The following is a 12,806-nucleotide window of genomic DNA, read 5'->3' on the forward strand; positions in this document are numbered from 1 at the left end:
CGCCGGCGCCTGGCCCCGCCCCGGTCCCGCCCCGGCCCCGCCCCGGCCCCGCCCCGTCCGGAGCCCCGCCCGCTGGCGGGGCGCTGGGGCGGCCCCGGCCGCGCAGCCCCGCGGCGGCACGGCGCGGCACGGCGCAGCACGGCACGGCGCGCCCCGGCCGAGCATGGAGCAGTAGCGGCTCGGCGCCTCGCCGCTCCGTACCGCCGGCCATGGGTGCGGAGCGCAGGGAGGCGGCGGCGCCCCGCGGCGGCTGCGCTTGCGGCGGCGGCGGCGGCGGGAGCTGGCGGCTCTTCCTCGGCTTCTTCGCCCTGTCGCTGGCGCTGCACGTCCTGACGCTGGGCTGCTACCTGGAGCTGCGCTCCGAGCTCCGCCGCGACCGCGGCCCGCAGCCCGCCGCCCCGCCGCGGCGGGACGGGACGGCGGCGGCAGCCCCCGGTGCCCCGGCCGCCGGCCGGCCGCAGCGGCCCGCCGAGGGCGCGGAGCGGCGGCAGCAGGTGGGTGCCGGGCGGGCGGGGGGGTCGCGGCCGGGCCGGGCCGGGCCGGACCGCACTTGTCGCGGAGCCCCGCGCCGCCCGGGGGGGACCCCGGCCCGGTCGGCTCCGTCGGCGGGGTCGGCTCCATCCCGCCGCCGGCGGATGCGGTTTCGGGCCGTCCCGCTCCCGTGAAAAAAACCAAAACAAAACCAAACCCCTAACCCCGACCCTCACTTGTGTTTATTTAGAAAAAGGAGGAAAAAGAAAAGCCGCAGACTCCCGCTGGCGGGAGTTAAATATGGGGAGAATTGGGTTTCTTTTGCCGGACCGCGGGAAGGGGGAGCCGGCGCTGCGGGGGTCTGCGCGGGGCCGCCTGCGCTCCACCTGCTGCCCGCCGCTGTCCTGTCGTGACAGCCCGGCGGTGTCGGCCGCGCTCCCGACAGCCGGGCGGGGAGGGCGCGGTGCCGTGCCCGGGCAGCCGGGGCCGGGGTCTCCTCCCCGGGCTGCGGAGCTCGGCACGGCTCGGCCCCAGCCCCGCTCCCCCTGCCCGCCGCCGTTGGTGGCGGCGGCTCTGGATTAGGTGGGTTTTTCTTCCCCGCTCCCTGCCCCGCAACCGCGATGCATCAGCCGCTGCGGTGATGCCCCCCCTCCCCGGCAGCCTTCGCGTCGGGACCGTGCAGGACAGGTTGGCTCCTGCCCCCGGTTTTCCTGGCCGGTGCATGGAGCCCCTGGGAGCGGGGGTGCCCGGAGGGGCTCGCCTGCCCCGAGAGCCTCTGGGAGAGCAGGAGCGGAGCTGGGGCCTCCGCTCACAAACTTAGCTCATTTTTTCCAGGCACGAAACCTCGCTGCGAGCTGGATAAGCTGGAGGAAGGAGTTTCCTCCCCTTCGAGCCTTGTGAGCGGATGGCCTGCTCCCCGAAGGTGCTGGGTGGCTGGGCCGGGGGTGCCAGCGGGGGTCCCGGGGGAGCGGGGACGCGGAGCCCCGCCGCAGCACCCCGGCAGTCCTCGCCTTGCTGGTTATCGATGCGTGGGGGCAGGGGGGGCGGCAGGACAAAAATAGCTTTGATAAAGCGGCGAGTTTGGAAATTCTTCTTCCGACTTGGCAGCGGGCAGCCGTTCCGCTGCGCCGGCCTCGGCTGCTCCCGGGAAAGCCGGGCTCACGCCTTCCGGCGGGTGTTTGGATTCCGCAGCTTCCAATAATAAAATCCGAGTAAGCGTTGAACCGGAGAGAACCCGTGCGATCTGGTCATCGCTTTTTTTTTCGTGCCCCCCTCCCCCCCCCCCCCACTTCGGTGCTTAAGCGGTGTCAACATAAAGTGAGTCGGAGCGGCTCGATGTCGTGTTGGAATTCTTAGGTTGTCTTGTAATAGCATGCGGCTGAAGTTCCTTTCGTGTTATCGTGCTGGATCTGTTTAGTCTTTAGAGCTCTTCTTTCCAGCGAACGTATAATGAAATACCAGGGTAAATAGTTGAGGCGTTCATAAATTACAGCGTTAGATAATTCGTCTCTGGATGTGTACGAAGATCCAAGCGTCGCTCGCTACAGCTGACATACTCCAGATAAGGTAATGCTAATTATTTATTTCTTTGCTTTACATCTGGCCTGTCTGGTATAAGATGAAAAATTCTTTCGGACATATTGAAGCAGTCGGTTGTGAGAGAAACTTTCCTTGCAGTGAGGGCAGGCGGAGCGCTGGGCTTGCCGGGCAGCGCAGGGCTCGCAGCCGAGCTGCTGGCACCGAAAACGCTCTGTTTGGAAACCGGTGCTGTGACAACGTGTAATTAATCTTATTTGTAGTAGTGCTGCTCTCCTGTTTCTCGCTGCCTGTTCTGCCTTACCATTCGCTTGAGTCTGTGTGCAGCTAACAGCAGCCACCTTCTGGGGCTTAGGGTGCTGGGAGTACACCCCTGCTGGGATGAGAGCAATGAAACGAGGTATTTGCACACAGCCTTATTGGAAAAGTTAATATCGGCAGTGTTCAAACCTTCGGGGTACGTCTGGGGTTCCTAGCTGCTTTCCAGCCCGGCACAGCCAAGCTGCGCTGCTGGTAAAGTCCGGTCCCGTGCACGTGTGTCGGGAGACAGATGCTTAGATAAATCAGGCAGAAATTCCTAAATAATTATTTCAAGAGATCTGATCGGTGGCATTTCTCCCCCAGGGACCTGCGAGGGAGCGGTCAGCGTCGGGGTGCGCTGGGGGGATCCAGCACCCCAACAACGCGGTGCTGGGAGCCCCCAGGCAGCCCCTGCCCTGTGTTCAGCTGTGCAAAGTATTTTCAGTAAAGAGGCCGAGTACCGCATGTGTTGCGATTGTACACGCTGATTTAAAAACAACATTATTCCTTTCCCTGACCCTTTTTTCTTTTTTTTTTTTCTCCCCCCGCCCCCCCCCCCCCCCGACCTGCGGCGGGAGGGAGAGGAGCGGGGAAGGCCGGGGCGCGATGGTCAGCACCGAGATTTTGGCAGAAATCTCGCCTGGCCGGGTGCCAGAAATGACCTCATGACAGGAGTGAGATTTGGCAGCTCGATAACGCCCCGCTTCCCTATCTTACAGGGTATTCAAATATGTAACTCATTTAAGATACAAGGGCAATTTTTCATGGCAGAGGTTGAGGCATTGTAGTTCCCATCTTTGTCCCAGAAGCTGCGGGGTGTTGCATCACTGGTTTGGCGTCGAGATGAAAAGTTGGTTAATGCTGCTTTCGTTCACCGTCTCTCCGGTTGCCGTCCCTCTGAGATGCGACAGCGGATTCGGGGGGCGGTGGTACGTCCAGCCCTGGCTCTCGGTGTAAAATCCGAATAATCCCCTCGGATGGATGTGCTGCGGGATACAAAAGCGGTTCTGTCAGCGTGTTCATTAGCGTTTGGCAGGCGCCTGGCTCGTGGCTCCGCTCGCGGAGGACAGGCAGCAGGGTACTGCGTACCGCTCATTAAAATATTTTATGCCTAAACTAGATTGTGTTTTGTTGTCGAAAAGATCATCCCTGCAATATTTGAGCCTTGCAGAGCGTCGTTGCTGTGCTTTTACTCCGAGCAAGTCCGTGTCGTGCCGCATTTCTGCAAAAACTTGTTTTTCGCAAGCGCCGGGCGAAGCGCGTGCCCTCGCGAGCCTCCTGAGACGGGCTCCGGAGTGGCCAAAGCCGGCCTCTCGGAGGAGGACCCGGCACCCGTCGGATACGTCGGATCACACCGATGGCGGAGGCGCTTGCGGCTGCCGGGGGGGCCGCCTGCTGCCGACTCATCCGAAAAAATGTGCTGAGCAGGCGCTCGGGTACCGGCATTCACCTTCGCCGGCACCAGAGGTGCCCTCCTTGCAGGTTTTCCTCTTGCTTTCTTCACCAAGGCCGTACCCGCTTTCGAGTAGCGCTTCCATCGGCCTTCCCGGCCATGCCGGCGTTTGCCATTCCACCAAAGCAACGTCTGTATCCCCCTCGTTGTGCCTTTACCTGTGTTTCTGCCCATTCCCACCCGTATCCCTCCACCTCCCGAAGCAGCAGGCAGGGTCCGTCTGTCCGGCAGTCGTTAGGCGGCACGCGACCCCGGTACCTTATATCTGCCTTCTAAGAGCCTGCTTGCTCATGCGGTAAGGACGTTATAGGAATACAGCTCTAGAGGCGAAGTAGTATTTTGCTTGTAGTTGTGTATACAGAAATACAGCGAATATATACAGAAATGTAGCGAACGGAAAGATATGCAGCAAAATACAGCAAATATATACAGAAATGTAGCGAACGGAAAGATATGCAGCAAAATACAGCAAATATATACAGAAATGTAGCGAACGGAAAGATACGCAGCAAAATACAGCAAATATATACAGAAATGTAGCGAACGGAAAGATACGCAGCAAAATACAGCAAATATATACAGAAATGTAGCGAACGGAAAGATACGCAGCAAAATACAGCAAATATATACAGAAATGTAGCGAACGGAAAGATACGCAGCAAAATACAGCAAATATATACAGAAATGTAGCGAACGGAAAGATACGCAGCAAAATACAGCAAATATATACAGAAATGTAGCGAACGGAAAGATACGCAGCAAAATACAGCAAATATATACAGAAATGTAGCGAACGGAAAGATAGGGAGCAAAATACAGCAAATATATACAGAAATGTAGCGAACGGAAAGATACAGAGTGTGCAACTTTAGTCTGTGAACGCTGCTTTTTGTTATATTTAGTAAAAACGCATAACTGGCTTTACTTGAGGGGAAGGTAGGAAAAGATTTAGGGAGTAATATATAGTTTTTCTCTGTTTCTGGTCAGGGCGCTGCGGCAGAGTAACTCGTGGCGAATTATTTGGGCGGTTTCACCTGGAGAAGGGTTGTGGCGTGCGGCTCCGTAACCGGCCGTGGGGAAGAGCGCTGGGTCGTAGAGGACAGACGGACACCGCGTTGTCTTTCACGCTTGGCCTGTTGTCCGCTCTCTGCCACCGAAGGGTCGTAATCGAAAATAGGGATTTGTGGCCAGGGATTTGCTGCCGTCTGTTCTCAAAATAATTGCACGGTGGTTCTCAATCCTGTCGGTCGAGCGCAAGTAGCTCTGTGCTGAAGCGTAGTTTCAAGGGCTGGTCAGAGCATCCAGGCAAGACTTACCTGGGGCAAAAGCAGAAGGGTCCTAATGCTCCGCCATGAGGGCACCTTCCTGCCTTTTGCCTCACTAATGTGAAATTGCAGTTATTTTGCCCTTTCTTCGAAATTCCAGCTCCGGAGTAGAAGACAGCACTAGGGTGCGAGCGCACCACATGCTGTCAAAGGGGCTAAAGGCATTAAAGCTGCTGCAGAGCCTTCTCCCTCCCCGAGCATACCTCGAGCTCGTCCGTGCACGCTCGTCCCCGTCTCTGGTTCCCGCATCCCGAGCCGGGGGGCTGCGGCGGTGCGTGATGGATCTGGGAAGAGCTGAGACCTGACAGGGTGCTGAAAGCTGCGAGCGGAGCGTCTTGTTGGAAGCGCTTCCCCAGCAGCCTCCCCGCAGGGCACAAACCTTTAAATACCTGGTCGGGGCTCGTGCTCCAGGATTTCGGGACTTCTGATCTTGGGTTATGGAAACCCCGGCTCTGTGCAGGTGGGCAGTGGAGCAGGAGGAGGGTGGTGTTTTGGGATGCCTTCCGTGGTGGGTTTTCCCTGGAATTACACTTGGCGGTCTCGGTTGTAGCTGAAGGAAGCTCTTACAGGGCAATAAAGGGAGACCGCAGCGCGCTCTCTGGCCCGTAAGGCATCAGGGGTCTGGTAACCTTCATTCACGTCCCTCGACAGAGGGGATCACATTCCTGAGGCTGCGTGAGGTTCGGGGGCTGCGCCGGGGAGAGGGGGCTGCGGCGGGATCGCCTGAGAGCAAATAGAAAACATATTCCTGCTACTATGCCTGTGAATATTCTGTGCAAACTCTGGCACGAATCCATAACGCCGCCGTTTAAGATGAAAATGGTACGGGGCGTCAGGAGAATGGCAGCGACTGCCGCGTTAATTGGGAAATTAAGCACGGCGCGAGCTTTGCCCGGAGGTTTGAGGAGCATCCGCGCGTGTGCCGCGGGTTTAGCTCCCGGCGCGCGGAGGAGCCGTCTCCTTTGGTTCGCTGCTTTAGGCACCCTCTGCCCATTTCCAGATCTGCGGCGCCGCTTGGGTGCGTTTTGCTCTGCCTCGTTACGCCGAGGAGGTGAGGCGGGCGCCATGTCGTGTGCCGTGGGATGTCACCGCTCCCGAGGTGGTCAGCTGCGAGGGCTGGAGCTTGGGAATTCCCCTTTGGAAAGGGGGAAACTGTCAGCGAGGGGGAAAAAATAACTGTGGCTCTGGGGTCTCCAAATACAGGTTGGCTGCGGTGGGTCTCGCAGGGGAAACCCTCAGAGCGCTGGGGATGCTGGCCAGAACAGTGACCGGGTAAAAAAGGAAAAGTCTCCCATCTAGGAGAGAAGAAGCAGTTGGAAAATACGAAATATATTTTGCAACGGCTGTCTCGAAGCTTGCGTTGGCGGCAGGACCCGGGGAGCGCGGCAGCCCTGCTCCGTGCCCGGCGGGTGCTGCCCTGTGTTCTCGGCTGCTCCGGAGCGGAGCTGGCGGGGGAACACGACCGATTTTCCAAAATAACTGCGGGAGTGCGAAAGGAAAGAGTAATTTTTCCAGCCAAAAGCAGGGAGGGGGGACAAGTATGTAATTAATTTGGTGATGCGCGGGAAGGGGAGGAGGACAGGCCTCAGCTCACGGAGGAACGTGGGGATGCTGATGTCGGAATCAGGAATAACGCAGGAATAAGGCATCGGGGCAGGGTCGGCCCTGGGAGGAGCGGGCGCGGGTGGAAGAGCGCGGCGGAGCGCGCAAAGCGCGTGCGATGGAGAACTAACGCCGCGAGCCAGCGCCCGTGGCTGTCGCCGCCGTCCCGGGGAGGCCGGCGGCCGCGGCGGCGGGACGGGGCGAGCGTGGAGCACGGCGCTGCCTTCCCCTCCGGCCTGTCGCAGCCTCTGCCCCGTCTTCCCCTTCCGGAGCCGAGCTGGCCGTCTGTTGTCTTTATTTTTATTTTCTGCTCATTCCGTGAAGGATAAATACTGCAACTTTGTGCAAGGACTCCGGACTTTTTATCAGCATTTATTGAATTCCTCGATGGAGAAGGTGGTTGTTGCCCACACGTGACCAAAGTTGCAGGGTTTTTCCACAATTTTTAGATGAATTAACTGGCAAACACTCAAACCTGGGTTTTTAAAGAACGCTCAGTGGCATTCCAAAGTTATCTTTCGCTTAACCTCATAGTACGTAGCGCTTTATCAAACCGATATTATCCTAACCTTTTAACATTATTTTTCTTACCACATAATACTATAAATCTTCTCTGCTCTTCCATACACATGTAGTATCTTGTAATGCTAATTAAACTGCACACTGTCCTAATTTTGCTCTCGTACTAATCCAATATATTTTTCTTGACTGGAAGCCAAACCCTGCGAGCTTCAGAGCATGCGAAGCTCTCATTCCAGTCTTATTATATGTTAATGACTTTATATTTTAATATCTTTCAACACTTTAAGAGGATGTTATTTTTAGAGGTGTCTGGCTGCAAAAGGTAACCCCTATGCGAGAGGCTGAGGGTTTTTGGTGAATGTAAAGCACCGAGTAAACTCGGTGCAGTGAGTAAGTGGTAAGCGTGTCTCTGAAGATGTGTCATCTGTCAGAGTGCCTTGTGCACAAGTACAAAATTACAGTGAGATGTGGATGCAATTTTAAAATAGTTAACGGTCTTTATAGGAGAGACAAATAAAGCTCTTGCCTCGACTTTTACATGTTGCAGTTGTAAGTGCTCTCTTGTTAAACTCTGGGGGAAACGCGCTGGTTTTGTATGCTAATGGTGCTGATGCCAGTTGGGCCTGAATGCTACTATAACAGAAATAATTACTCACAGATGGGTGGATATTAAAATGAGCTCTTTCCATAAGCCCAAATAAAATTCTGTTGTAAGTGCAAAGTACTAAATATGCAAGGCTGTACTGATGAAATGCCAGTGCTATAATGTATTCCAAATGGCAAGTGCCAGCATCCTCCTGCCGGAGCTGCACCTCCTCGTTCCCTGGTCTATCCGCGCTTCCTCAGGAATGGCTCTCGCAGCAGGAGCAACGGAACAGCGACTTGCAACGATACGTAAATCTGCAAGCGATTTAGCTCTGCGCGCTGTGCCTCCTGTCTGCGCGTGGTAAGGAGGAATAAGGCCGTGCAAAGCTGAACCTCTGCCTCCAGCATTTTATTCTTGGTTGGGTTCATTCGGGAGACCTAAATGTGTTGAGAAAAGTGTGGGACCTGTTCAGGAAGCACGCCAGTGGTGGGCAGCGCGTTGCATGGCTTTGCAGCCGTGGGCATTGCCTGGCATGGGGTTGCATTGCACAGCTTTGCAGCCATGGGCATTACGTGGCGTGGGGTTGCATTGCATGGCTTTGCAGCCATGGGCATTGCGTGGCGTGACACTGTGGCAGGTATCACATGGCTTTGCAGCAGCGGCGTTCCATGGCACGGGGTTGCACTGCATGGCTTTGCAGCAGCAGGCATTGCATGGCACGGGGTTGCACTGCATGGCTTTGCAGCAGCAGGCATTGCATGGCACGGGGTTGCACTGCATGGCTTTGCAGCAGCAGGCGTTCCATGGCATGGGGTTGCATGGCTTTGCAGCAGTGAGTGTTAAGCAGCATGGCATTGCGTGGCTTTGCAGCGGCATGGCATGGCATGGCATTGGGTGGCTTTGCAGTGGCATGCCATTGCTCGACGTGGTGTTGCGTGGCAAGGCGTGGTGTTGCGTGGGACTGTGGTCACTGCATGTTGCTGCGTTGCATGGCTTCGCAGCAGCAGGGCTTGCGTGGCATGGCATGGCAGCAGGACCTGGGTGCAGTGGCAAAGCTGGTAGCTGCTGGCTGGCTCCCGGCGGGGCGAGGGAGAAGAGGCGAGAGGAAGGCTCGCCCTCCTGCCAGTCCGGCACGCTGCCGCTTGTGCTGTGGCCCAGCCGTGGGCTGAATTTGGGCCAGTGTAGAGCTGCCAGCCCAGACTGCAGCAGCGATGGCGAATGGGACTCTGCAAGCTCAGGCCCTTCTTTTCTCTGCTGTTTTACCTCCTTCACAGCAGGCACAGTGTCCCAGGAGCCGCCCATTAGGGACAAAGCGGGGCTCAGTCCCCTGCGGCGATGCGGCCGGGCGCAGCCCTGGCCCTCTCTGCAGCCTTTGTCTGGCTGCCCCTAATCCCTCTTTGCAATTCATTCTACCTCTGTGTTTTAAATCTCTCTGGAGGCACATAACAAGGGGAAAGATAGCGAGGGAGATTCTTAAGCCAGCACTTGAAGGAAAAGCTACCTCAGAGCATGTAACAGCTCTATAACTGTGAATTCTGCATGGGTGGAAGAGTCGGGGTTGTGGTCTCCGCCATGGTCAAGGCTGAGCCACGTCCCTGGTGGCTCCGGCTCCGTGCTGGCCCGGCGCTGGTGCTCCTGGCCCTGCTCCAGGAGGGCTTGTGGCTTTTCTGGTTGGCATGATAGTTAAGCTGCTGCTCCTGCGCGCTGCTCCCTGGATATAAACCTCATCACGCTTCTTCATCAACTTCTTGTTGAATAAGACTGGCACGCAGAAATGCTATCCCTTGGTTTTTCAGTTGTTTGTTTTATTCACTGTTCTCCATCTCCGTGACAGCATTTTTCTATGGGTCTGCACATGTGGGATTTTTTTCTGTGTAAAAAAAAAAAAAAATACTAAGTAAGTGCTTGCAACAGGAGGAAAGACGAGACCAACGCTTGATGGCAGGTCCAGGAAGGGGCTGCTTCGCAAACAGAAAATAACCTCACGCGCTCAGGTACGCAGCAAATACCTCATTAGCCTTAGAGAAGACATAAATGCAGCGTACCTTGTCCAGAAGGAAAAAAAAAAAATATGTATCTTTGGCTTCTTCCTTTTATTTTCTCACCTATGAAGCGGCAGCGGCTTTTCCCGGGTTTCCCAGGGAAGCGTGGGGCTGCGGACGCGGCGTGGGGCAGGCACTAATGGCCTAAACAGACTTCGCGTGATCCTTCCAGTCTCCTCCATGTGCTGGGCTCATGAAATTAATCCAGGAAATAATTTTGGAGCAATTATTTCCTTCAACCTTGCAAATAAGTTGCTGAGCTACTGCTAACCTTAACCAGCATTTTTATTTAATTTTCCCATGGGATGGGAAAATCAGATAAATAATTTAAAGCTGATAGCTGGAACTGTTGCTAACCTGCTACTGAGAGGAGTAAGCAGTTCAGACTCAAAAATGAGATTTTTATTTTTTACCGTAGTTGCAGGGTGCCGCCGTTCTGCCTGTCAGTGCGTTTCACCCCGATTCGCATCAGGCGTTGAGAAACCTGGGGCTGCAGCAGTCAGGAGGGCTGGCGTTCCTGCCTGGAAAGCTTTAATTCTCATGCTTTCCCATAAAACATACCCGATGGCGGATAAAGCAGATCAAAATAGGAGCTGCTGGACGTGCAGCTGATGAGGTGTATCCAGAGAGTGGGATGAAAACGCGTAAAAAAAAAAAAAAAAAAAAAAGGTTGTTTTTTAACTGCAGCTGTTACTACCTTTTTAGTGGTAATGAAGTAAATTAGTACGTTGGCTGCCTTTGAGCCATGGACAGGCCTGCCGGTGCTTGCCGAGGTTGCGGTATTGCCTCTTGCTGGGAAGGCGGGTGATCCGGGCCGAGGGACCCGCTCCGCCAGGGCGAGGGCCGCCCTGCTCGCCCGCTCCCTCCGGCAGCTGAGCCGCCCCCGTGGTGCGGGATCAAATTGAGGGAGATTTCCTCGTCTGCAGATCAAAAAGAGGCTTTTTCTATGTGTGGAGCAAGGTAAAGTTTCAAGATTTTAATTTTTAAAGGATTGTTGTATCTTCTTTTGCATTCTCCTGGAGAAGCTGGCTGCTCACGGCTTGGATGGGTGCACTCTGCGCTGGGTTAAAAACTGGCTGGACGGCCGAGCCCAGAGAGGGGTGGTGAATGGAGTCACATCCAGTTGGTGGCCGGTTCCCAGTGCTGTTCCCCAGGGCTCAGTGCTGGGGCCGGTCCTGTTCAACATCTTCATTGATGATCTGGACGAGGGGATCGAGGGCACCCTCGGTCAGTTTGCAGATGACACCAAGTGGGGTGGAAGTGTCGACCTGCTGGAGGGCAGGGAGGCTCTGCAGAGGGACCTGGCCAGGCTGGATCGTTGGGCCGGGGCCAACTGCATGAGGTTCAACAAGGCTCAGTGCCGGGTCCTGCACTTGGGTCACAACAACCCCAGGCAACGCTACAGGCTGGGGGAGGAGCGGCTGGGAGCTGCCCGGCGGGAAAGGACCTGCGGGTGTTGGTTGACAGCCACCTGAACATGAGCCAGCAGCGTGCTCAGGTGGCCAAGAAGGCCAATGGCATCCTGGCTTGTATCAGGAATAGTGTGGCCAGCAGGAGCAGGGAGGTGATGGTGCCCCTGCACTCGGCACTGGTGAGGCCGCCCCTCGAGTCCTGTGTTCAGTGTTGGGCCCCCTCACTACAAGAAGGACATCGAGGGGCTGGAGCGTGGCCAGAGGAGGGCAACAAAGTTGGTGAAGGGTCTAGAGCACAAGTCTTATGAGGAGCGGCTGAGGGAGCTGGGGTTGTTTAGTCTGGAGAAGAGGAGGCTGAGGGGAGCCCTCATTGCTCTCTACAGCTGCCTGAAAGGAGGCTGGAGCGAGGTGGGGGTCGGTCTCTTCTCCCCAGTAACGAGTGATAGGACAAGAGGAAACGGCCTCAAGCTGCGCCAGGGGAGGTTTGGGTTGGATATTAGGAAAGACTTCTTCACCGAGAGGGTGGTCAAGCATTGGCACAGGCTGCCCAGGGAAGTGGTTGAGTCTCCATCCCTGGAGGTATTTAAAGAACGGACAGATACGGTGCTCGAGGACATGGTATAGTGAAGACTGGGCTGTGCTGGGTTAACGGTTGGACTCGATGATCTTAAGGGTCTTTTCCAACCTTGATGATTCTGTGATTCTTTTTAGCAACATCTTTATTGCTGGCTCAGAGGTTTCATCTGTTTCTTCTGTTATTGAAAGGAGTTGTTTTGACTCGGAACATGGCTCACGCACAGATTCCTGGACTGCGCAGAACTTGGTGTTATTCGACATGAGCTTACCTGGGAAGCGCAGCTGTTGTACTGGTGATGCTGGGCTTTAATTCCAGCTCCTCGGGCAGCGTGGTGGGATCGTTGTGCTGCTGGTCCTCTTTGGTGGCTGCTGACCTGTCTTCATCCCTTCCCGAAGCCCTTTTTGTTTTGCAGGTTGTGGAACTTAATCTTGAAAGCCCAAACGTACGAATAAACTGCAGGTGAAAGATTTCAGCTCAGATCTAGGGATCGGTGATTTTTGCAGCATTGCTGCAGTTTTCCAGGCTCTGGTGGTAGCAAAGAGCAGGTAAACGGGGGGAAAAAGGGATTTTTCCACACCAAGGCTCACGTGCCTGAGCTTCCGAGGCACTTCTGCCGGAAAACATTTCTGATGTGGCAGTGAAGGGCTTTAAGGCACGGGATGCTGTGGCACTGACGTGAGCTGGGTGTGCGGAATCGCCCCAGCGAGGTTAAATCCTGCTGCTGTGGTAACTGCTAGGAAAAAATTGAGATACCCGAGCTTTTTTAAAGCCTCCCGGGCATCCCGGGGCGTTCCTGGGCAGGGGCTGTTGGGAACCACCCGCCTGAGGAGAGCAGAGCACCCGGGGCTCGCTGCTGAGCAGCCCTTAGCCGCCGGCACGGGGAAGGTGGCCGTGCTTCGTGGGACCTGGTTAGAAGCAGGTTTGGAGACTTCAGTTGAGCATATGTGAGAGCTCTTTCCTGCCTGGTAGTCACCAGCACA

At 55.8% G+C, this 12,806-nt stretch overlaps 1 protein-coding gene across 1 annotated transcript in view; it reads left to right on the forward strand.

Moving 5' to 3' along the window:
• Positions 1-209: 209 nt before the first annotated feature.
• Positions 210-12,806, forward strand: part of EDA (ectodysplasin A) — a gene marked incomplete at its 5' end in the record, with an annotated part of 82,965 nt that continues 70,368 nt past the window's right edge. Inside the window, one exon of the mRNA XM_082323417.1 lies at positions 210-494. Coding sequence (XP_082179543.1) covers positions 210-494 — 285 coding nt within the window. The remainder of the gene's footprint in view (positions 495-12,806) is intronic.

This window comes from Platalea leucorodia (genome assembly GCF_965183815.1).
Source record: "Platalea leucorodia genome assembly, chromosome: 10".
NCBI classification, from domain to species: Eukaryota; Metazoa; Chordata; class Aves; order Pelecaniformes; family Threskiornithidae; genus Platalea; species Platalea leucorodia.